The sequence below is a fragment of the Carassius gibelio genome, chromosome A8 (genome assembly GCF_023724105.1).
Source record: "Carassius gibelio isolate Cgi1373 ecotype wild population from Czech Republic chromosome A8, carGib1.2-hapl.c, whole genome shotgun sequence".
In the NCBI taxonomy this organism is placed as follows: domain Eukaryota; kingdom Metazoa; phylum Chordata; class Actinopteri; order Cypriniformes; family Cyprinidae; genus Carassius; species Carassius gibelio.
In genome coordinates, this window is record NC_068378.1 from 20,495,459 (window position 1) to 20,521,569 (window position 26,111).

The window sequence follows — 26,111 nt, forward strand, 5'->3', positions numbered from 1 at the left end:
GGTTTCAGAGGTGGATGCCTGCTGTTTAGGAACACAGTCACGCTTCTGGGAGGCAATTAAACAGAAATACTTTGACAGCAGACTTTGCCTGGGCATTTAAGAACGACCATAACAACATTTCAGATGCTGTGCAATGAGATCAGTCCACTCCAATTATTCTCATTAAACTTTTTCACATGACTTGTTTCTGATGCTTCATAATGTGCATAATTACTTCACTCTTTTAAATATTAATAAACAATCTTATAAATATAATATATGCATATACTTAATTTCACAGCATTGATGTACACTTGTGCACTTTGTAGAATATTGGTTTTCAGTTATGAGTAAAATAGGACTGTGGGTAAAATTACATTATGTGGTGTGTGTGTGGTTCATGAGGACAAAAATGTATATAATGACATGGGTAGCCTATAAACATGGTTTATGAGGACACTTCCTGTAAAACAAAAGGCTCCTTTATAAAACCTCTAGTCTAAGGGAATGCAGAAAATCGTCTTCTTAATATATATATATATATATATATATATATATATATATATATATATATATATATATATATATATATATATATATATATATATAATATTTTTAGGCTTTTAGCACTACAAACTGAACAATTTACTGAGTCCTCGTCCACTGATAATTCCCGCGCCAGGTTTTGTTTGTCCTTCTGATCCACTGAGAACTCCAGTGTCTAGTTTTGCAGTGACATCGCTTTTTACCCAACCGCTCCGTTGAATGATCCAGTGCCGGGTTTAATTTAGCATTAATCCACAGAGTACTCCAGTACCAGGTTTTGTAGTGTCCCCATACTGCCCATTGCCTATCGCAACACAGGATGAACTAGTGGGAACAGAAACACTATGGCTGCCAGTCTCTCCCTGACTCAGGTAACCTCCCTTTCTACACAAACATAACACTTTTCAAACCACTTTCCAGCTCGTTTCAAATGTCTATCAGTTCCGTAAAACTTTATTTTTGCGGTTTGACGGTGTAAAACGATCACATAACGTACTACTGTCTCATCGCAGCTGTTTAAAGTTGTTTTCAGCCATTTGCTTGGGCAGAGTAAAAGTTTCAGTGTGATCTTATAGGCACTTGCGTAAGGGCGTAGTTTAGTGTGTCAGTGCTGAACTAGGCTGGATTAAACTAAAATGTATTTATTTTCTAGCTTTTGCATGTTATGAGATCATCCGAAGTTACTGTACTTTGTTTGTTTTTGTTTTTTTATATCAGCTTGTTGTTTTACATGTCTCATATGAACGTGTGAAATGTGTCTTTGCCTATATGGAAACTTAACAGAGGAGCAATGACTAATACTTTAGTTCATATTAGCTCAATAACACTTAAATTATAATATTAAGAACGTATTACACTTATATTTGGCATTGGTGCTTGGTTTACTGGTGTGTTTTAGTGTGTTAAACTATGCTGAGGCATTAAAAAGCAGCAGGAAGTTTTGCTTCACTGCTAGTTTTGCTTTTCCTCTTTTGATATATTAATAAATAGGAACTAGTCGTTATTTTATGCAAATGTGGCATGTACTGTACTGTTGCAGTCATATTTGTGTAATTTCACTTTTGTGGACTTAATTATTCTACCTAAAGCAACTTTTTGCCTCTTATCTACAGTCTGTAAACTAATTAGCCAGCTAGCTAAAGCATATTTGACACTCGCTCGCTAGTTGGCGAAACAGATCATTAACCTTCAAAAAAGGTTACTAGGCGAGTAAAATCAGTCTTAAAAATATCTTAATGAGTCAGAAATCTCAATCCAGATAAATATGAACTAATTTCTGATGTGGTCTTTGTGTAAAGTGAAATATTAATGAAATCGCTTCAGTGCAGCTACACTCGTGCAGCGGAAACTTAGTTCTGTATGAAAGGGTTTTGACAGCATATACATTACATGCATAGAGTCACTAATAGCTGTTTTAATAGTCCAGGGGGATTCGTGCATTGATTAGAAATGTTCCTTACTTTAGTTTCCGTGTCTTTTTTTTTGTTTCTTTAAGAATAACACTGTTCTGTAATGGCAGTGGTGGTTGTAGCGTTGACCACATGCAGCTGATGGTGTGCTCAGTTTTAGAAGCAGGGCACCCATGCATGAAATATGCATTGCAGCATTACCTCATCAAGAAGAGATATGTCTGATATGTCTTCGGTGTGTTTGGCTTTCTATGATTCCAGAAGGATAGGTTTGATTTGAGACATTGCAAGGAGGCAACTATGAAAAAATAAATATAATTTATATGAATCATTTAATGTTTCATAATATCATATCTGTAGCATTAATTTCACCACATTATTTTTGCAATTGTAATTTCTGTTCAAAAGCATTTGTAAATGCATCTTTTTGTAATATTTATTATTTGTTGACTTTGCTATCTAAAGACAGATTAGGATGTCAAGATAATTTTGGTGATTTAGTTGGTGTTTTTTTGTTGTATGTTTAATCATGGTTTACTAAACCTTTGGTTGGTGAGAGTGCGGTAATTTTAAGTAGAACAGGCCGGAATAAGTTTCAGGAAATGAGCTGGAATCAGAACAGCTTGAAAGGCCAAAGTGGTGGGATTTTTTTTTTCCTTTCTCAGCGGGGCAAGGAAATGTTTGGTGGCACTTTGCTGAATATTGTGTGCCAACATCGCATTAGCATGCACCAGTAGCCACCTGATGGGAGACATACCGAGCTGTTGAACTACAATCAAAAAACAGTTAGGTTCTGGAAGAACTTCGTCTAGCATGCCCAGAAAAGCAATCTGATGCATTATGGTGAGGCAGATGTCTGATTTGAAAGATCATATGAGCTCCAAATAGCCTTTGATTGGCAGAGTGTTTGGTGTTTACTAAAAAAAAAAACATTTAACCATCATGATTTGGTCTCCGTAATGTGTTTGATTTCAAATCATCCGTCCATATGTTATAAATGAGCCTTTTGGCTATGACTACACCCGATGTCGATGGCCTGGCTTGGGGTCAACTGTGCAAATGTGCGTTACTCTACCCGACTTTTGTGAATCACAACTCAACAAAAGCTCAGTGTTTGTGTTGTGCACAGCAGAGAATGCAGAAAAGAGTTTAGAAAGCCTCCGTTTATGTGTGAATGGGTGTATAATCAACATCTTTCAGTATAACGAAGGTGTACTTGAAATGTTTTCACAATATCATTTTATGAATTTTCACCTGGTTGCCAGATGGCTGTAACATTTCCTTCTCAGAGGCCTGAATGCCTCAGTGCTGCCAAGAATGTCAACCGTTTAGAAGAAAATGCTGTTTAATTGGCTTGTTTATGTCTTGATTAAAAGTTTCATCAGTGTGACCGGTTTTACAGAGAATACTGAACTGTTTTGGATTGATTTTAACCAAGTTTTGTGTAATTCGGTTGCAGCTTTCAGGTGGGAATCCTGTCTATGAGCAATACTATCGACAGGTAAGCATTCAATCAGCTTTTCCTGTGTTCTGTTTCACTTTGGCGTTATAGGGCATGTAGCGGAAGAAGAGAAATATAAACCTCACCATACTGTTAGTTTGAGCTAAGAGCACTCTGAGGCTTCTGCTCCTCGTAAGTGTCTTTCTCTCGGTAAAAGGATGCCGCGATGAATTAGTGATGACTTTTGCAAACCGAACAGGACATGGTGAGAGGAGCAGCTTGTTTGAATTAGCATGTGGTTTAAACATCTTGCTACTGATTTCTCATTCGAAGCATCTAAAAAAGAAAACAGTTAATTTATATTTCATAAAATGTGAGTTTTTGCTGGATTTTTGATTAAATAATTGCAGCTTTGTTGAGCATAAGAGACTTGAAAAAACATAAAAAAAACGAATTTTGTTGCTGAATGCTTTATTCCTCTACAGGTAGATCCGTCCAGCAGCGGGCGTGTAGGAGCTGCTGATGCAGCCTTATTTTTAAAGCGATCTGGCCTTACAGACCTGGTCCTTGGCAAGGTAACATCAGTTAGCGTGCCTCCAATATAGCAGTGTGGGAAATGCAAATCATTGAATTGATTGACGAGTGCTGGAAGCATCAAGATGACTTAAATAGAAAACGATAGACGGTGTAATTTAAATACCTTCTTTATATTGCTTTATATTGATTTCATGCAGTTTGTTGTGTTAGGTTTGTGTCACATTAGACATACATTTTTATGGTTATAGTTATGTCACATTTTCTTCTTTGTTCCACAGATATGGGACTTAGCAGATTCAGACTGCAAAGGCTCACTGAACAAGCAGGTATTTGAAAAAAGCATTCATATCAAGGTACATCAAAAGAAAAGTCGGTCGAGCAATACGTCTCAACTATATTTGTCTGTTTGTCGCTTCTCAGCAATTTTTTGTCGCTCTCCGTTTGGTGGCATGTGCTCAGAATGGACTTGAAGTGTCTCTTAAGAGCTTAAATGCTGCTGTCCCTCCCCCAAAGTTTGTAAGTCCGACTTTAACTTCCTCTTCCTCTTCACCAGATCAGGAAAATGACACATTTCCCTCACAATATTATTACCAATGAATTAAAAGCTGCTGAGTTGGTGATTTTATTTGCTTACGTGGAGGAAATGGCTTTATGTCTTGTGTTCTTCTGCTTCCTGTCTAGCATGACACTAGCAGTCCTCTTCAGTTTGGCCCTGTGCCCACGGATTGCCCATGGGTTGTCAAGGTCAGATATCATCAGTAGATTTTTGGTTATTTAGATTCGAGTTGCTAAATAAACTCTGTTATACATTAGATTGCACTTTCAGTTCAATGCACCAGTTTCTTAACTGCTCTTTTCTGAATGCTTGTGTGTTGCGTGTCATATAGGCAGAGGAGAAGCTGAAATTTGATACAATCTTCGACAGCCTCTCTCCAGTGGGCGGCATGCTCACGGGCGATAAGGTCAAACCAGTGCTCCTCAATTCTAAACTCCCTGTGGACGTTCTTGGCAGGGTAAGATGACAGGCAGGTTTATAATGATACAGTGCAGGGTTTGAAGAAACAACTTTTATATAAAGGTGCATTTGTAGGCCTGACCACCAGGCTGCGCTCTTGAGCTGTAGCTTGAAAGTACTCGGGTCTTTTTAAAAGGCAAAAATAAACAAATCTAAAGTTTAACTAAATTGTCCATCCCACATGAAAATGCATTATAATTAAACTGAGTAATTCTGTAAATCAGTTATAGTGATTTAATGGACAGAATTGATCTGATATCTAATTGGAATGAAATGTTACAGGTTTGGGAGCTCAGTGACATTGACAGAGATGGCATGCTGGACAGAGATGAGTTTGCTGTGGTGAGTTTTGTGATGGCAAAATGTATTTTTTAGGTCTAAAACTGTATTATTTGAGTATTATTTCTATACTATTATAATATTAATATTTGAAATTAGCTTGTTTTTATACTTTTAGTTGTACATTTTTTTTGTTTAGGTTTTGGTAATTTTGTCATGTGCTTTTTCCATTTTTTTTTTTTTTTTTCATTTTTTTTTTTCTATTTGGCCTTAAATTGTTTTTATTGTAGTTTCATTGCTGTTATTGTAGTACTTTAACTGAGGCATTTTATTGTTCAGTTAGCTGCCACAACACTTATATATATATATATATATATATATATATAATATATATTTAATATATAAGTACATATAATATATATTTCCTATATATATATAAATACTTATGGTCAAAAGTTTGGGATCAGTAAGACTTGTAAGTTTTTTTTTAAAGAAGACAATAGAGAAATGCTCATTAAGGCTGTTTTTATTTGATCAAAAATACAGAAAAAAAAGAAACTGTAATTTTGCACAATATTATTAAAATATTAAATAATGATTTCTATTTTAATATCTTTTGAAATATAATTTATTTCTGTGATGCAAATCTGAATTTCCATCAGCCATTACTCCGGTATAAAGTGTAACATGATCCTTAAGAAATCATTCTAATATGCTGATTTATTATTCGAATGTTCAATGTTGGCAACATTTGTGCTGCCACATATTTTTTTGGAAACTGTGATACTTTTTTTCAGGATTCTTTGATGAATAAAAGTTAAAAGGAACAGCATTTATTCAAAATATAAATATTTTCTAACAACATAAATCTTTGCTATCACTTCTTAATGATTTAACACTTCCTTGCTGAATAAAAGATTTATTTATTTATTTATTTTTAAAAGAAAGAAAAACCAAACTTTTGCACTGTAGTAAATATTGTTAGAAAAGATTTCTATTTTAAATAAATGCTCTTCTTTTTAACTTTTTATTCATCAAATGATCCTGAAAATGAAGACTGGAGTAACGATGCGGAAAATTCAGCTTTTATCAGAGGAATACATTTTATTTTAATGTATATTAAAATAAAGAAAGTTATTTTACATCATAATAATATTTCACAATATATATTTTTTTTTTTTCTGTATTTTTTTTATCACATAAATGCATCCTTGATGAGCAGAAGAAACGCCTGTTAAAAAACATTAAAACTCTTTCTGATCCCAATCATTTGACCTTTAATGTGTATATATGTGTGTATTATTATATATATATTTTTTCAGTTGAAATTTTGAATTCTGTTCAAATGATCCTTAATAGTTTTATAGTGTTACAATAACACTGTTGTAACACAATGTGGCTGTTCCCATGATTCTGTTTGGTTTTGCCATCATTAAGAAAAACATGACTCCATTCTATCAGTTATGTCTATAACAAACTTGAGTCACAGTGTTGTTGTTTTTATGCCATAAATGGTTTCTTTGTATTTATTTATATTTCAGCTTGCCTTCTCCCTGTTTTTTTTTACTTAGTTCAGGCTTTCATATAGATGCCATGAATTCAGATATTCGATGCAATAAATCTTGTTTCCTGTTTGTGAAAAATTGCCTTTTGCACTACACTGATTCTACACTTGCATTTAAACTTAAGAAGCAAGTTTCTAATTCACATATTTTGTGTGTTTATGTGTGTTTTAGGTCATGCATTTGGTATACAGAGCCCTGGAGTCCGAGCAAGTTCCCATGTCTCTACCTGCAGCTCTGATACCACCATCAAAACGGAAAAAAATAGCCACGCCTCCTGTGATGCCCCTCCTACCATCCCCAGCACAGCATAAAGAGAGAGGCTCCGCCCCCTCTGGATCTAAAACACTGCCAGCAAAACCTACGCTACCACAGGTGACTTTTTGATTAGGGTTCACTTCCCTTTATACCACCAACTTCTTGTTAATTTAGATGTTGTGAATGAAATTGTCCCAGAGATTCATAAAAAAAAACCTTGTGTTTGCATGTGTGCAGTGGGTGGTGTCTCCAGCAGATAAAGCCAAATATGATGACTTATTCGCAAAGACAGACAGTGACATGGATGGCTTGGTATCTGGTGCTGAGGTCCGAGATATATTTCTAAAGACTGGTTTGCCATCTGCCACTTTGGCGCACATTTGGTGAGATGCCATTGCTTGGATTTACAGTTCTGTTATTGGATTCATTTTGCATCAATTCTCATGCAGAACTAAGTAGATCTAATGTTGTAAACACTAAAACTGTATGGATTTGTATTGTAATGTTACTTTGGCTTACCTTTTTTGTGCATTTTTCTGTAGGGAGCTTTGTGATATAGGAGACGTTGGGAAACTGACCCGAGATCAGTTTGCATTAGCTCTATATCTAATAAATCAGAAGCTGTCAAAGGGAGTAGACCCACCCCAAACACTCTCTCCAGAAATGATCCCTCCTTCTGATAGACTGGCACTACAGGTATACTACTTGCTTATTGAATCCTAGGCGTAGATTTTGTTGTTGTTGTTTTGAGCATGTAAAAAATGGAAGATGCTAGGTTTTTGTTGGTGTTCTTTTTTCTATCCAGTGCTAAAATCCTTTGAGATTTGATTGTATTATCTAGCTTGCTGCTGTCTTTCTTTTGTAAGACTGTTTCTCTTATATATTACAATCTATAGGTTTGGGGTCAGTAGGTCACCGAGGCTGCATTTATTTAATCAAAAAACAATAAAAACATTACTCTTATGAAATATTATTCCAAATTTAAAATACGTTTTCTATTTAAAAATATTTGATCTTGATTTTCTTTTCTGTAATGGCAAAGCTGAATTGTCTGAATTTTCTCACATGATCTTTCATAATCATTCTAATCATTCTTAATTTGATGAATAGAAGAGAACAGCATTTTATTTCAAATAGAAATCTTTTATAACATTACGATGGCCTTGATGATCACTTTTAATAAATTGAATGCATTCTTCTTGATATACACTAGTATCATACATAGTATCAGTTCTTTAAAAAAATCTTCTGACCATAAACTTTTAAATGGTAGTGCATGTTAGATTAATGTTTTTCATGCAATGTTTTTTCTACCTTCTTGTAATGATATTTCATTCCTTTTTTCTTCTAACAGAACAACGCTGTCACAGTACAGGCTGCCGATTTCTCCGCAATTAAAGAGTTGGACTCACTCACTAATGAAATCGTGGAGCTACAGAGGTGAGTTATCGATAAAACTTTCCTCTGCTCACATATCCAGAAGACAGCTAGTGTGAAATATCAATCATGAACTGAATGTATTGGATATTTATACATGAAGTAATTATGGGTAACCGCTGCATTGTTGTTCTATCGGTCTACAAGTCTTTATTATTCATAATATATTTAGCATACAACATTTCTCTCCTTTTTTTTGTTTTTGTTAAACCATCTGGCCATCTGTTTAAATATAGTGTGTATTTGTAGTTTCCACACAATGCTCTCACACAGGTGCACAGGAGATTATGAAACCACAGAAACAGAAATGTGCATCTGACTGTAGTCTCAGTGTGTCAGTGTACCAAAATCTGTCCTCGGGCCATGACAGATGCACACAAACTGATGAATGGTTTCTTTAATGAGGATCTCATTACTTCATGTTCTTCGCTCTGTCATCGTAATGTGCAAGGTCATCTCAAGCTGAATTAGACTGTCTTCACACACAGACAGTATTTAGACAAATAAAGCTAGTTATTTGAAGCCCTAGTTCACCCAAAAAAGTTTTGTGTTTTTCAAAACCTGTATGAATTTCTTGGAAAACAAGAACAAGAAAATGAAGAATATCCTAGCTTCATTTTTCAGTATGATTTCAGTGAATAGGGACTGCAGCTGTCAAGCTCTAAAATGACCAAAAAAATTTCATAAAAATGGTTCACACCAGTGTTATCAGTGTTGTTTTAGTATGTATACTATTATAGTATTTACTAATGTTTATTACAAAAAAATCATTTAAGGTTAACTTTTTCCTCAAATATTTCTTAATAAAAAAATATAAATGAGTAAAATTTTTAGTTTACAACGCTATTCTGCAGTGTTCCAAGACATAATGGCACTTACTGTGCAGAAACTGGTTATAATTTAAGTCATTATTATTGTCTGATCAAGTGATTCATTTGAACCATGTGTAAGAATGAATAATTTACAAATCATAGAATACATTTTGGTCTATTTCTCACAAAGTCTTTATTATATGGCTCCAGAAAGCTTGGGAAATAGAACAAGAGTAATATACACTAATTAATGGTACATGTATGTGTGTGTGTGTGTATATATATATATATATATATATATATATATATATATATATATATATATATATATATTCTGAATTAAGTCAAATGGGTTTGAAAGGACATGAGTAAATAATTTCTGGTTGAACTAATCATTCGTAATGAAATATTTGTGTGATAGATGAGAAAAGTATTAGATACTGAATACAACACGTGTGTGGGTGTTGTATACGATCAAGCAATAATTCTCCAGAGATGTTAACAGTCCATGTGATGGGAGTCACTACCCTACAGAGGAGAGGTGGAGCTCTCATTTACACAAACGTTCCCCCACCTCTGGTTTTCCCTCCAACTCTGGTTTACAGACTTTGAGCAAAAGCAAATACAGTACAGTCACCTGTCAGCTCCCAGCACACTCACTCTCATTGTGAGATAGACGCTCAACAGCACTTCTAGCACTTCTCTCTTCCTCCTTCGTGGAAAGCGTGCAAGTTAAAGAGTAAGTGAGAAGTAATGAGTCTGCCTGAAATGGAGAGAGCAGAAGAAGATGAGCAGAAAGGGTAGAAAACAGAAAGATTCTATACGATGGGATGTTGTTTGTCGCTAAAATGATGCGTGCCGTTCGGGATTGCCTTAAATCTCCACGGCAACGGGCGACCTCAGGTGAAAGGTAAGAACAAGCCACGCCCTCTTTATTAAAAAGAAAAGAAAAACAATTACAAAATACAATTACTCTGTTTTTCTTGGCTGATCTGGGCTGCTCAAGCTCCAGTTTCTAGGTGGATTTAGGACTGTTGACAAACTCATTTTGCCCTGTATTATTTATGTATCCCATTTTAGTCTTTCTATTTTCTTGTTTTTCGCCTTCTCTCGAGTCTCTGACTCATAGTGTGTGCGTTTGACTCTTAGTCAGATCCATGTGAGTTCTCTGTTGTTGCCGGGAAGACTGTAGCATCAACCCACTGCGTCAGAATCAGAGGAAATGTTGAGTCCAAGCTTAAAACAGTTCAGCCTCACCTAGGAAAGTTGCTCTGAATCTTTTTGAGAGAGATTTGTTATTCAACTGTTTTGTGAAAGATTTTTCTTTTATGTTCCCTTTTCTAATCTTTCTGTTTTACTCTTGCTATCTCAGTAGCCTCATAACCTAAGAGAGATTCCTCATATAGAAACATTCCAGCATCATCATAAACAGATCAGAGAGTTTTCACATTATGATCTGTGACTAAGAAGATAAATAAGCTTTCACACTACAGCCCTTTAAGATTATGCTAATGATATGTTTAGAAATGGATTTAACATGCAAATGCATTTAACAAATGAATGCATGGATGGTGTGGCGTTAGTAGTTAAAAACCGAGCTAGTAGTCGAAAGGTGGAGGGTTTGAACAGATGAAAAGCCAACATTGTATTCTTAAAGGGACAGTTCACCCAAAAATGAAAATTCTGTCATCATTTACTCACCCTCATGTCGTTCCAAACCCGCATGAGTTGCTTTCTTATGCTAACATAGAAAATGTTTTGAAGATTGCTGGTAATCAGACAGTTGGTGGTTCCCATTGACTTCCATAGTAGGAAACAAAGTCTTCATAATATCTTCTTTTATGTTCAACATAAGAAAGCATCTGTCTTCGGTCTTCAGTATCACATGAACATTCAGAAATTATTCTAATATGCTGATTTGTTGATTCATTGGTGAAAGGAATATTTCGGTTTGATAAATAAATATTCAGCATATCTCCGTATATATATCTCAGTATATCTTGTACTGCTGGTTAAAGAAAAGTCTGCTAATTAGTGGTGTGTATGTACTACTACTACTAGCACTTTAGCTTGTAGTTTGGGGGGGGGGGGGGGGTTGATTGGGAGAAAATGATCCGATTTTTTTTGCATGATGAACATTTTCACATTGACACTTTTACGTTGGGCCATGTTTGGGTATCAGAATAATGCTAAGCAACATTCAGAACACCCTAGCAACAGTATAGCAACAAATATCAGCCATTTTTTGACTGGAGAATATCATGGAACACCCTATGACAAGTGAAACATTACCCTTGAATAGCAGTTTCTAAGGTGTATAATATACAGTATGCATAACATATATACAGTATATATACTTTTGAATATCAGTGCATATATATGTGTGTGTATATATATATATATATATATATATATATATATATATATATATATATATATATATATATATATATATATATATATATATATATATATATATATAATATGGGGGGGCATTTATGATATTATATATATATATATATATATATATATATATATATATATATATATATATATATATATATATATATATATATATATATATATATATATATATTTATTTATTTATTTATTTATTTATTTATTTATTTTTTGAGAGAGAAAAAGTTTTTATTCAGTAAGAATGCATTTTTTTTTTTTTTTTTTTTTAATAAAGAACTGCTTTTATCCATGCATTCATTTGATGTCACAGCAAAGAAATGTATAATGTTACAAAATATTTATTTTTCAAACCAAAATATTCCATTCACCAATGAATCAACAAATCGGCGTAATTTCTGAATGTTTATGTGATACTGAAGACTGGATTAATGGCTGTTGAAAATCCAGATTTCCCATCACACAAATAAATTACAATTTAAAAGGATAAATTCTAATCCACTCTAGCTAGACATCAGAAAAATGTATGTAGCTGTAATATATGTGTTTACTAATTTGACCTGTATGATGTGTAGGTAAAGATACAGACAGTGGGATGAGTGAAAACACCTCTAATGTATTCCAACCCCACATCCCCATCCCCATCTGTCTCTCCCTTTCTCCATGCTTCCCTCCTCCCGTTCTTCCTGACGTTCAGAAAACCATCTGCTCATGTGCAGCTCTGACACAATCACTCACGGACAGCCTCTCTTCTCTCACACGTACAAGCTCTAGCAGCAGATGCAGAGATGGTGCTGGAAGGAGATGCTGTCCATCCTGTTCCCGCCGGCTGGCTGTCTGTACCCGCCGTCGCCACTGTGATTAAATACTCATGTTTGTGCTGGTCTTTCAGGGAGAAGAGCGTGGTGGAACAGGACATCAAAGAGACGGAAGAAACTATACGACAGAGGAACAGCGAAGTCCAGGTACGAGTGATTTTAAAATTGAACAGAACAGTTTTTATCTGACTGGTGATACTGACCTGACGGAGACATTCAGATGTAGACAAAATAAATAAAAAAATGGCTTTTTAATAATTGTATATTAGTTTATTTAAAGGTAGTTAATACTACTATTTATATATATTTTTAATTTTGAATCATTTATATTCGTTTTTTTTAAACGCTAATTTCTTATTTTATCTCTTTTATCTAATTTTGGTGTTTAAAGGCAGCTAATATTTAATTTTTTTTATTTTTTATATTGAATTATTTTTTATATTACCTTTTGAAAGGCAGCTATTTAAAAAAAAAATTTAATCTTTTATATATTAGTTGTTTAAAGCCAGCAGAATTTTTTTTTTTCCTATATTGACCATTTCATGCATCATAATGTCTAGACTTTACTGACCACTTATTGGATCAATAAAGGAGAACAGAAGCCATGCTGTTTTCCAAAGGCTCCCTCCCTCTCTGTCTGTCTATTTTTTCTTCCCTATCATCTCTCTGCCCACTCTGCTCTTGGTGGCTTGATTCTCTCCTCACTACCTGTCCATTTAGTTCAAGGTTTATACTATATATCTGCACTGGCCTCCAGACTCATAAATTTGGTGTTTTTCATTTCCATCGAGATCTGAGCTCCCTCCTTCCCTCTCACTTGCTCTCCCCACTGTGTGATAATTCAATTTTCTGTGTATGTGTCTAAAATTAGCCATTCTGTAGACTACAATATGCTCTAAACTGTTGATTTAGATGCCATGTACAGATTCAGAGGTGTTCAGGTTAGTCTTTTAATATGTGTCATTTATTTTAAAGTGTTATAATGTTCAAATGTATTAACATATGGATACCTAATAAGCCAGAAAGACAATAGTGTGTGTGTGTGTGTGTGTGTGTGTGTGTGTGTAAGCATACAGGAAATGATGCCCGATTTGTGTGTGTGTGTGTGTGTGTGTAAGCATACAGGAATAGATGCCCGATTTGTTGGTGTGTGTGTGTAAGCATACAGGAATAGAAGCCCGATTTGTGTGTGTGTGTGTGTGTGTGTGTGTGTTAGCATACAGGAATAGAAGCCCGATTTGTGTGTGTGTGTGTGTGTGTGTGTGTGTGTGTGTGTTAGCATACAGGAATAGATGCCTGATTTCTGTGTGTGTGTGTGTGTATGTGTGTGTGTGTGGATATTAGATGGTCGACTGATAGCACAGCTGGTCCCGCTCTCTAGGGTTCTCCTTTCCTGTCATCACACAAGGCCATTTAGTATGCTGATTTGCTGTTTTCTTTTCATTTTTGAATATGAAAATATGCCCATGACACTTGTGATCTCTTACCTGTATGAATAAGATAATTAAAATGTACCTCTCTTTTACTGCAGTCTTAATAGGGCAGTTCAGTTGATATCCATTAAACCAAAAACACCCATATGGCTTATAAGTTCAGCTCTCAAAGAAGATTAGTACTTTTTAATGATCTCACCTATGAAAAAGTGCAACATTAAGAGAATTAAAAATCAATATTGTTTGCTATCAGAGGCTAGTGCCTCTCACAAATTATGAATGTTATCAGTATTTGTTTAGGCTCTTAATAGATTAGCCTTGAAACACTCAGTGCTGGTGGGCAGCTTTAGGCTCTGAATAATTAAATAAGAATGTGTGCAAAGTTTTCGTTTGAGCCTCTGCTCTGTTAAACCATAGGATGATGAACGGATTCTATTTCGGGGGCTGTCGGCTCCCAGCGCAGCCTCTGATTGGACGAGGAGACGTGTGAAGGTTTCCATCTTCACCATGAGCGGTTATTCAGTTCTGCTGCTGTAGACCTGTTATTTTTAGGACCCACTCACAATCACCCAGCTTTCTCTTAATACCTCAAGGTGAAAAGGAAATGACATGGTTGTATTGTGTAATCATTGTAGGTCCTTTTCTTTAATTTCCTTTCGGAACTGATTCTTTTCTTATGTTTGACATATTTGCATTTACATTACATTTATTCATTTAGCAGATCCTTGTATCCAAAGCAACTTGTGAGGGCAATGGAAGCAGTCAAAATCAACAGGAGAGCAATGATATGCAAGTGCTATAACAAGTCTCAGCTTAACGTAGTACATATAGAAAAGTTTATTATTATGATTATATAATAAATAAAAAATAAGATAGAATAGAAAAAGAATATAGCAAGCTATAGTGTTGGAGGCCTATTTTGCTTTTGTTAATTAAAAAAATAAAAATAAAAAATAGAATGCAAAAAGATTAGAGAAGATTAGAAAACAAGCAGTTAGTAAATTAATAGAATGTAAGTCTAAAATGGGCAAGAAATATAATGAGTATAGAGAGTGCTAGAGTTAAGAGGGTCAATAAAGATGGAAGAGAGGTGTTTTTAGCTGATTCTTGAATACAGTTGATTAGTGTTTTTTTTCCCCTTAGCCCTCAGTAACTATCTTTTGCCTTTGTACAGTCTGATATTCTGTTTCCAATGTAGTTCTGCCTCAGGTTTAACCTGCCAGCCAGTACTGACCATCTGGTCTGTATTTACACACAAAAATAGCATGAATCCGTGAACGTCATCAGTATAAATTTATTCAACTGACTCTGACTGTTGGGTAATATTCAGCAATGAAGTATGCGTTATTGTTGATTCGGTTGGTGACCGTGAAGACAGATCATAAAATGTCCAACGGGTCATTAGGTGGTCTTGTTAATTTCATAGATGCACGAAAGTGAAGGCCATGAAGCCGCAAGTCCACTTAAAGTGCGCCATTCTGGACAGGGCTTTGGTTGATGGTCAGAAGTCTGGCTGCGTAAGGCTAACATTGCAATTTTCATTGTTTATGCTTTCTGCTTCCAGTGTCTTTCTTTCCCTTTATGTTTTTACAAGGATCTGAATTTAATTTATTCAATTTATAATATTCTTTTCACTTCTGTGACTTTGCTGACCGGTGTGCCCTTATGACTGGTTTAAACGCTATCACACTAGTGCTTTTTATCTTCACTTTAAGAGCTGCATGAGCTCTCTGCACTGTTGTCAAAGTTGATGAAGTCTTGTTTATTTTTAGACCGATAAAGATGTGTTGAAAGGCCTCTCAACACAAACTCTCTCTCTCTCTCTTTCTCAGGACCTGCAGGAGGAGGTTCAGAAGGGCTCTGAGGAGCTGAGCCGCCTGCAGGCAGATCGACAGGAAGTGCAGGAGAAGCTGGAGAGGCTGGACGAGCAGAAACGCTCTCTAGAGGAGCAGCTTAGTCTCGTACAGCAACAATGCAGCCAGGAAAGCCAGCTGGTATGAGAGAAATGAAGCCTATGTGTATAACAGGCAATATCAGTGTTTGTATCGTGGGATATATCAACCTAAAAAGTATGCACTGATTTCAAAAATCTACTTAAAACATTACATGACTCTGCAACTTTGCATACTATTTTGAATGAGTCTAAGGCTAATATGCCATGCTGTTTTGCATGATGTTTTCACATGGAAATTTGCATGTGATCAGAGAACGAAAAGAGCGGAAGAGGAATGGAGACACAGACCAGCAGAATTCAGTCCATTCCATTTAAATGGATACAAATGCATTCTCGTTCCTCAAGCCACACGTATGCTGATCTCAGGTCTTTTCTTGTACTTTCTGTTCTTTTTCACCTGTCTGTGTGTGTGTGTTCAGATCCAGTCATTGCAAGTGGAGCACTCCGAGCAGGAGCAGAGAATTGGTGACTATGAGGAGGAGTTGACCAGAGCTCGAGAAGAACTGCTCCACCTGCAGGAGGAGACGCGTCAACTGGGAGAGAAAGTTCAGTCCGCCCGAGCTCAACTCTGTCCCCTTGAGGATGCTGTTAAAGAATCCCACACACAGATTGTTCAGGTTAGTGAGCTTTATATCTGTTTCTAAGTTGTCTTTACTTGTTCATATATGCATTAATTCTTCCTGAAGTCTTCTTTTAACGAATGGGTATACACATTTTACCCCAGTAAAATAAAGCCATTTTTTACAGTGGTTTTACCTTAGTAAAGAAATGTTTCCTTTTTTTTTGGCAACAACACTGATTAAAGACACCAATGTTCAACATATAATAAAAATGAATAATAATGATTATTATTATTAATGTTATAATTTTAACTATGTTTTTCAGTGGCTTCAAACATTGCACATCCAACCAGATTTTAGAACTGGAATGATCTGTTTTCTAAATATATGTTCCTTTTAATTGTAAATGAGGTGACACTTTTATTTAAAAAAACAAAAAAAAAAAAAAACACTACTTTTGTTTGCTATTTTTGTAAAGTTCTTTATTTCCATTCCTGGGCACCAACTATTTGTTTTTTCTTTCTTGAAATATCTGTCTCTTTCATACACTATGTGGGATTTATTGTAGGAACAGAAGCGATTGGCTGAGCTTAAAACAGAGGACAGAGAAGTGACCGCAAGACTTACTTGGAAGATCCTGGAGGAGCCGGTGCTCGTCAATGGAACAGCGCCCTCCTCTGAGCAGCTGGTGCAACTGCAGTGGCCTCAACCCACAGCTCAGCCACCAGAGAAACCCAAAGAGGACAAAGTCCAGGATGAAGAGGAGCAGTCATCCGTGGATGAGCCACAGGAGCTCAGAGTCACCGAGAAGCAGGCCGGGTCAGAGGCAGAAGAGCCATCCACTAGCCCAGAGGAGCAGGAGCCTAAAGCTGACTTTTTTAGCTCTGACCTTTACAGCAGTGTGTTGTCCACTACCAGCTCCACTACTGTGGCCTGGCCTCAAGGGAACACGGTCGGAAACCACTTCCTCTTATTGTATATCATTTATAATGTCACTCTTACGTTACATTACAAATAGTTTCTCGTGTGTGTCTGACCTTTTATGCCGCTCTGTTTTCAGGAAAGCACAACACAAGCTAACCCGGAGCCAGAGGTAGAGGAGGAGAAGGAAAAGCCAGAGGAGCAGCCTGCCACCAGCACCCCAAAGGTTGAATGATTTTGGCAAATCATCATTTTTCACCATTTCCATAAATACAGTATTTGTTCAATATTAATTTATAATTATTATTATTTACTTTTATTATTTATTTTGGGGTTATGTGGTGGTCAAATTGTCAGTACTGGTTAGAGCATGTTGGTTTAGATTGTGATTATGTGTAGGTGTAATTTCCTCATAATCATAAATAAGTTTATGCTAATGGTTTTGTTAACATCTAGCTGGAAACTGTGGAGCCAGAGAAGAAGGAAGCTGCTCAGCCAGTTACACTGCCACACACTAACCCCCCTAGCGGTCCTGGCCTTGAATTCTTCCATTCAGACCCTTTCACTGACAGTAAGATCTGCACACAAAGTAAAATCATCCAAAAACAGGTTTCATTTAAATTAATCGTGTAGCCATAGATTGTCTTTAAATAAGTGTACTATACAGTAGGTTGCTTCAGGTAATTGACTAACTGGTGAACTTATATATAACAGGTGATCCATTCACTGGAGATCCTTTCTCAAAAGTTGACATTTCAGGTGAGTATTTGCTTGTCTGTCTTACAGTGTGTTTGCAAAATGTCCATTCACCGCACATATCCATTTAGGCTCATAAAATGTTGTTTTGCTATCCAGATCCTTTTGGTGGGGACCCATTTAAAGGCACAGACCCATTTGCTGCAGACAACTTTTTTAAGCAGCCTTCAGTTGGTTTCCCATCAGGAGATCCTTTCAGTTCCTCCGACCCATTCGCTGCTACCACAGGCCCAAAAGAGCCTGATCCATTCACATCCAGGACCAGTAATGCAGTCACTCCAGACCCATTTGCTTCCGGTAGTGGTAACATCCAAGATGCTGATCCATTTGCATCCAAAATGGATGCCCTGGGAGACTCTGATCCCTTCAGCTCGACTGGCACAGGACACGACCCATTTGGAGAATCAGATATTCCTGCAGTGAGTGCTGTAGAGCTAAGCTCTTTTTGAAATCTCATTAAAATGTGTTCTGTTACTTTATATCTTCTGTCACACTTGATTTATGATAGCATTTGCAAGATTTTGATTTATATTTACAAAAGTGACTGCCAGTAAATTCTGATGAAAGCACTTTAAATCACTTTTTATACCTGATTCTCGGTGATAGAAACCCTAAAGCAAGCTTTTGAATTGTCAAACATTATTAAGATTGCAGTTATACAGTGTTTTATTACCATGACTTAAAAGATTTGGCTGGATTTGATGTTAAACTCTGATTTCCGACTCGTTTTCCATTCAGAGAGATGGACCAGCAGCAGCCAATGATCCTTTTGCTCCAGGAGGATCTACGGTGGCCACTAACTCAGACCCAGGTAGAACAAGCATTACTAGCCTGGCTTGACAGCAATGTTCCCTCTAATTTTTTTTTCTTGTTAAGCAAAAGTGTTCTATATCTGGTGGACATTTCAGCCACCTGAGTGAAAACATTCTTTAACAGACCTTACAGCGCGCACACAAAAAGTGTGTAACTTGTAAATTAATGTTCTATTTGTATTTGATTTTACCACTGTAATTAAATGATGCATTATTTAAGGTTACCTGAGAAAACTAATTTTTTCAGTGCTTTGCTATTTACCAAGAAGTGCACTGTTAAATGTCACCCCGTCCCGTATACGGGACACCTACGTTGACTATACTATATTACAATCAAATCTAATCTAATCTTGACAAACTATATATCGTTGGAAAGGTCTAAGACTCCCAAATATCCCAAATAAGACTCCCAAATATATATTTTACCAATATTTTTTGTTAAAAGTTATGTAGGAAAAGTAATAGATGAATTTATGACAAGAGTGCACCCTCAGAAATCTACATTACAAAAGGAGCTTTGACCTTTTTTTAAAAAAAAGACTTCCTCGTTGCCTTTTTCTCTATCACATTTTAGAAATCATCAGAAGTTCTATATCACTTGAAAACATAAAATCTCAAAATTCATCCTTCAAAACCCATTTTAAAATCAGACATTGCATTACCATGTAAATGGTACATCAAAATCATGTTACAAAATGTTTTCAGTCATGAATTATAAAAATTTAGGTTTGTATCATGCACATTCAAGTCTATCTTCAAAAACGTGAGTGACAGTTAACAGGTTAAATAAATATTGATTCTTAAATCCTAAGGTCTATCCTTCAGTCGATAACTGTTTTCTGATGATAAATGAACAAAACCTCAGTAAACATTATTTGTAGCTCATGTGCCATCCAATAATCACAATAAACTTTGTGCTTTGTTACTCCAGACATAAAACAAAGCTTAACTTACAAATTCTGTCAATTTTATCACAGCACAATAAATGTAGTTTAGATTCTCCTTAATGTGGCATTGGTAAATTGTGAAAAAAAAAAAAAAAAATATATATATATATATATATAGAGAGAGAGAGAGAGAGAGAGAGAGAGAGAGAGAGAGAGAGAGAGAGAGAGAGAGAGAGAGAGAGAGAGAGAGAGAGAGAGAGAGAGAGAGAGAGAGAGAGAGAGAGAGAGAGAGAGAGAGAGAGAGAGAGAGAGAGAGAGAGAGAGAGAGAGAGAGAGAGAGAGAGAGAGAGAGAGAGAGAGAGAGAGAGAGAGAGAGAGAGAGAGAGACTGCATATTCATTTTTTTATTTTATTATTTAATGTATGTTAATGCGTTAATAAATCTATCATGAAAACAAGCCACCATTTTTGACGGGCACCATTTGAATGTTTGTATTTCTACAACGAATTGGAGTAAAAGCATAATCATTTTTACATTCTTACGTTTTGCCTCCTTTGTAACTGCCTACATTGAGTTGATTCTGCTCATGAACTATCAAAAATAGTGTTCGTTTCAGTTTAATAGATTCTGTTTGTGTGCTTTACTTTGTATCAGATCCCTTTGCTGCAGTATTTGGCAATGAGACGTTTGGAGGAGGTTTCGCAGACTTCAGCAGCTTAGCAAAGGTAATGATCATTAACGTAAACAGAAGCCAAGTATTCCAGCTTTATTACCAGTCAGTTGATCCACATGATCTAAATCAGGTTGAATGTGGGTTGCAGCTGTTGAACTTCTCCTTTGCCTTTCAGTCTAATGGCAGCGATCCATTCGACTCAAGTACAAACAAGAATTTATATAAGGAGGACACGCAGTCAGATGTTCCTCCAGCATTACCGCCCAAAACCGGAACACCCACCAGACCTCCACCTCCACCCCCAGGTGAGCTGGTTCCTGTTCTGCGTGTTTTATAAGAATGAACCTGATATGTTTGGATTGACATTTCTGTTGTATTCTAAGCTAATTTGTTGTACTTGTGTATCTTGAAGGTAAACGGTCCAACATCGACCGATCGGAGTCGTCTGAATCATCTCAGAGGCTTGGTCTGTTCAAGGCTCAGGGTTCTGGAGAGATCTCCTCCCTTCCCGCTAAAGACTCGGTACCAGACCCCTTCGCCCCTTCCTCACCCCAACAAGCCCCGTGCGATCCCAACCGGTTCGCCAGCTTTGACAAAGTGAGCTCCTCCCACTCTCCCCCTCTTGACTCCCAGTAGTGAACCCTGACAAGCAGCAGCCTTGACCTCTTTGACCCCTCACAGCCTTTTTCTTTTTGTTTTTCTGGAAACAAATGCTTGTCATCCAATATTTCTACAACTCCATTTATTATCTGTTTGTGAAAAGCTACAAAGCATTGTCATTTTTTTATGGAATGTTTTTGTACATATAAGTGAGCTTCTAAGGAAAATATTTATCTATTCTAAATCCAGGCTTATGCTTATACTAAAAAGTGTTAGTAATGTTAGCTAATTTACAAAAAGAGATGTATTTAATATTTAAATCTACACATTTATGACATCACAACTTGCCTAACATCAAGCACAAGTTCTCACTGGCTGTGGAAGGAGAGGCGGGGCTGCTTGCTATTGGCTGTTTTTAATTGTCATGTTCTCCACCATTGGTTGAGGCTTGATCCCATCTTGCACATTCATTGCCCCGCTGTACCTTGGTTCACTGACTTACCTTCCCTTTCCTTTGCACTGCATGAACTAATCACTGTGTCCACCTTTCTTATTGGGCTACTACTTCTCATTCACTGGTAGAACACTTCCTGGTTCCATCTGCATCCCATGATTCTATGCACCATTTTGTTTTTTTTTGGTTGTTTTGTTATACAGAACATTTGCTAAATAAATTAATCCGCTAGGATGCTGACAGCACATGTTGGCTTCTTTCTGTATTACTATTTTTTTTTTTTAATTAAAGAGCTTGTCTTCTCATATTTTCCCACTGTGAACTTTCTTTATAAGATGATGCATCAAATAAATTAAGCTTTATAATCAAATTTCTCTGATAATTTAAAATCACTTTTTGCAAATGAAGAGACCTCAGAAAAAGCATCTTTTAGATTATTTTTGTTGTCATGTCATGATCTGGTGTCCTGTGTGTAGAAATGCTTACCAGCTAACTGTTGAGAGAACATTTCTCCATCCATGGTCGTACGTTCCTTAACATCTGTGTGAAATACCTGCATGTTCAGCATGATGGGCTATATGAGCAATCCAGGCCTTGGCACATGATGAGTACATCATAAACAGTAGAAATGTCATTGTTAATTGGTCATCATTTTATTATTCATTAGTCGTTATATCCTACTTTGTACCACATTTCAAACCCAAAGTAAAATTTCTTTCTATAAGACATTTTTTTTCTATAAAACATTGTTTATAACAGTGATAATCGCAGATACTAATATAAAGAGTTATTCAGTAACCGAAAACATTTGTAATATCTCAGTCTTATGTTTTTGAAGGCTTTTGAGCCAATGTTAGCTGAAAGGCTTTATGGATTGCATCATTGCACACATCATGTATCTCTCATCCTCCTGTGTCAATAACTGTACAACATTAGTTTTTTTATTCATATCTCCCCTCCCGTATCGCTTCCACATTTGTTTCTATTTGATGTTGGAGACCTGTTTTGGTGATGTTGACACTGACCAAACAATACTTAAAGGAATAGTTCACCCAATAATACAAAATGAATGAAAAAAGTAAAGGTAGAAATAAATATATAAATGAATGGATAAAATGTATAATATTTAATATTATGTATAATATTAAATATAATTTATATTATATTCAATTAAAGTTCAACAAGTCATATAAAAAAAGACTTAAATATTAAAATGATTTATTATTTAAATCATAATGAATTTGTTGAATGTGTTCAACTATTCTTGAACTATTCCTTTAAATAGATTAAATTAAATGTATCTCATTTATATAGTTACATAAAACTAATCTTTAACAGACTGTTGTGTATGATGTAGCATAAAAATGAGAATTAGCTAAATAATTACTCCCTATCAGGCCATCCAAGATTGTTCCTTCATTAGAACAGATTTGGAGAAATTACATCACTTGCTCACCAATGGATCTTCTGCAGTGAATGGGTTCCGTCAGAATGAGAGTCCAAATAGCTGATAAAAACGTAACCATAATCCACAAGTGTATGTATATATATATATATATATATATATATATATATATATATATATATATATATATATAATGGTAAATTTCTCCAAATCTGTTCCAATGAAGTACGGTAACAAACTCTTCAACATCTTTGATGGCCCGAGGGTGAGTAAATTTTCAGCAAATTTTTGTGTAATCTCAATTCTACTAGTCCCTAACTCAGTCTTTGTTCATTTAAAGTTGGTACTTTTAGAAAATATTATTTACACTACCTGTAATAGTTGCATGACCCCTCTTCATTTAGATACTTAGATTAGACAAAAAACATTGAGTGACATTGAGTAATATTACTTCAGGTGTAAATTGATGGGGTGTCTGATGGGGTTATGGTGTATGTGTGTGTGTGGAGCAGTACCCCACAGAGGAGGACATGATAGAGTGGGCGAAGCGGGAGAGTGAAAGAGAAGAGAGGGAGCGCATGGCTCGTCTGACCCAGCAGGAGCAGGAGGATCTCGAGCTGGCTATAGCCCTCAGCAAATCTGAGCTGTCCTGACCCAAGCTGGATACAGCACCACCACCACCTGAGCCACATTAACAAGGAGGTGGAGGAAGAGGGGAAGAGCTGGAATCACCATAATTAGAAGAATCCTTCACCTGCATCTCCAGCTAATTGCTAATCATCTAGGTTTCCAGCTTCCTATGAATGTCCACTGAGTTCTCCCGGTGTCTGGTTGGCTGGATAATGTGTGAAGGCCAAGTCAAGATGGAGTTAAAGGTAACAAGACTCACTTGAAGCCTATACGGCTTGAAACCTCTGCTGTGACTCCCTATGTTTTTAAATAACCTCAATTCAAGGGAGCTCCACTAATCTGCCGCTTTATGATTTCCAGTTCAGTGTAATTGAACAAGTGTTTTTGAACAAATCTATACCCATATATTTGACGTTGAGTGATTATAATAAGGTTACGAGTGCAGTAAATGTATTTAGATCTGTGACATGGAGGCTTGAAGAAATCCATAAGTGTTCCAGGGTTCGTTCTCTTCCCTATATTGGGCAATATTAACACATTTTTTCAAAGTTTACAAGCAGCCACACTGGGCAGCTTCTTACACTTTTCAACGTTTCAGCATTGGTTCTTTGACACAAGAGGTTTTTATTGTGGGCATGACTGTCCACTCTCAGGAAGGTATCCCACAAGCCATAAAACGTCATAACTGCAACCTGATCAGTGGATTTCAGCTATAATTGAAGCTGATGTGCTTGTAACTTTATCAGCTTGCATAAACCACTACTGCAACTGAACTTCTACCCTGCTAAAAGAGAACACTGATGAACTTTAGAAAAGAACAACCATGCAAATGCCATTTACCTTTATAATCTTAACAGTGCAGCGTTTATACTTTAATCATTCTGTCCTTTTGAAGAATCGTAATCTTGACAAACTACTAAGAGACATTTTTTGACATTGCAAAAAAATTCTAAATAGCTGTTATAAATAATGAAAATGTACATATTTGTGAATTGTGTGCCAGTTATCTTAAAACATAATTGTATTTTATCAACAACAACAACAACAAAAAAGTAGAATATAGAAAGCTTGCTTAATAAAAATGTCCCTTCTGTCTTATTCCTAATGACAAGTGCCGAAGCGATAGGATCAAAGGTGATTTAAAAAAAATGTGGAGCAAGTCTTGTTAACGGAGTTTCACAAAACTAATTTTATGAGTAAATGTATATATATAATTGAGCAATATTAAGTCAGGCAGTGATATTTTCTGTAGTGTCTACCTATTCAGCCTTGCCTTGGAGAAAGAAAATCAGCTTGTGGTGAATCAAAGATGATAAATTGTTAATCATTTAATTGCATTACTCTTCTCAAAAGCACCCTTAATGCTCCAATGTTTCCAGTGTCAATTAGGATAGAAGAACCAGCTGCTCTTTTATTCATCTTGCACATCATTCAGTCACTGCCACGTTCTCTGGGGATCAATAGTAAACAGTTGGTTGCATTTTCATGTCCACAGATTGGGTTAAGCTTTACAGACCTTACAGTGAATTAAAACTTAATACCAGTGCATTTATCATTAGATTTATTCTATTTGCAACATGTAACATTCCACCTCTACATTTCTTTCTTTTTTTAAACTTCATTTTACACTTTGCTCTGCTGCAGTTTCAGTTGTCTGTATGTAGTTTCACCAGTAGGTGGAAATGCAACACACTGCATGAAAGAAATTAACTTGCTCTTAAGGTTCAGTTTCATGGGCATAGTTGGATTCTGGAGTCTTCAGTGACCACAATAGATGTGCTTTATGAAGGTTTTCTTTCACACAGATTTTACTTTTGAAAGCAGCTGACAGCATAATTGAAGAATGTATTTGTGTTGTCAGACAATGTTTTTTCCCAGTATTGGCCTTTGAAATCAATATTTGCTTTTTGGTTCAGGATTCCATCTTAGCTTTTGGCACAGACAAATGTGGCGGAGATGAAAATTATGATAGAAGGGAAATGGCAAACCTTGCTTCTAATCTGGCTTTTGTTTGGCCAACCCAGCATTTTCACACAATTTATGAAGATTTGGAGCATTACTATTAATCAGCCAGAAAAACAGCATTAAAAAACACCTGCACTCCTCATTTCAAACCAATGCTTGGCATTCTGTTTATGGCTGCTGCTTCTCTATTATCAGCCCTGCATTACCGTACAAAAAGTTCTTATGCTCTGTCTGTTGTTGATCATGTATGTGTGTATGTATGTATGTATAAGCTTTGTGAAAACCACTTATGTTGGCCACTTAATGCCTTTTAAGAACAGGCTATTGTATTTTATTTTTTAACGTCCCTTTATTGGAGGCAAATGTTCATGTTAAGTAACATGTAATTAAAACAAACAAAATAAATATTAAACTATTAAAAATATAAGGTGTTGCTTCTTTTTGTACTTGCTGTTTTCTAAGAAATCGCACATTTTCTTACGAATTATAGCCTATTGTATGAATTCCTATGAAACTGCCACCTCATAAAATAGCTACGTTTTGTGATTGG

The 26,111-nt window shown here is 35.9% G+C and overlaps 1 protein-coding gene across 1 annotated transcript; it reads left to right on the forward strand.

Moving 5' to 3' along the window:
• The first annotated feature begins 695 nt into the window (after positions 1-695).
• LOC128018836 (epidermal growth factor receptor substrate 15) lies at positions 696-25,988 on the forward strand. Its single transcript, XM_052604648.1, has 25 exons — positions 696-896; positions 3,394-3,435; positions 3,861-3,950; positions 4,191-4,238; positions 4,333-4,428; positions 4,594-4,656; positions 4,800-4,925; positions 5,210-5,269; positions 6,943-7,143; positions 7,264-7,409; positions 7,569-7,722; positions 8,381-8,466; positions 12,586-12,658; positions 15,777-15,938; positions 16,318-16,515; positions 17,027-17,410; positions 17,519-17,605; positions 17,836-17,950; positions 18,094-18,138; positions 18,235-18,554; positions 18,874-18,946; positions 20,489-20,559; positions 20,683-20,812; positions 20,920-21,104; positions 23,479-25,988. Exons 1-25 carry the CDS (start codon positions 870-872, stop codon positions 23,617-23,619), a joined length of 3,123 nt encoding a protein of 1,040 aa, XP_052460608.1. The 5' UTR covers positions 696-869; the 3' UTR covers positions 23,620-25,988.
• The last annotated feature ends 123 nt before the right edge of the window (positions 25,989-26,111 follow it).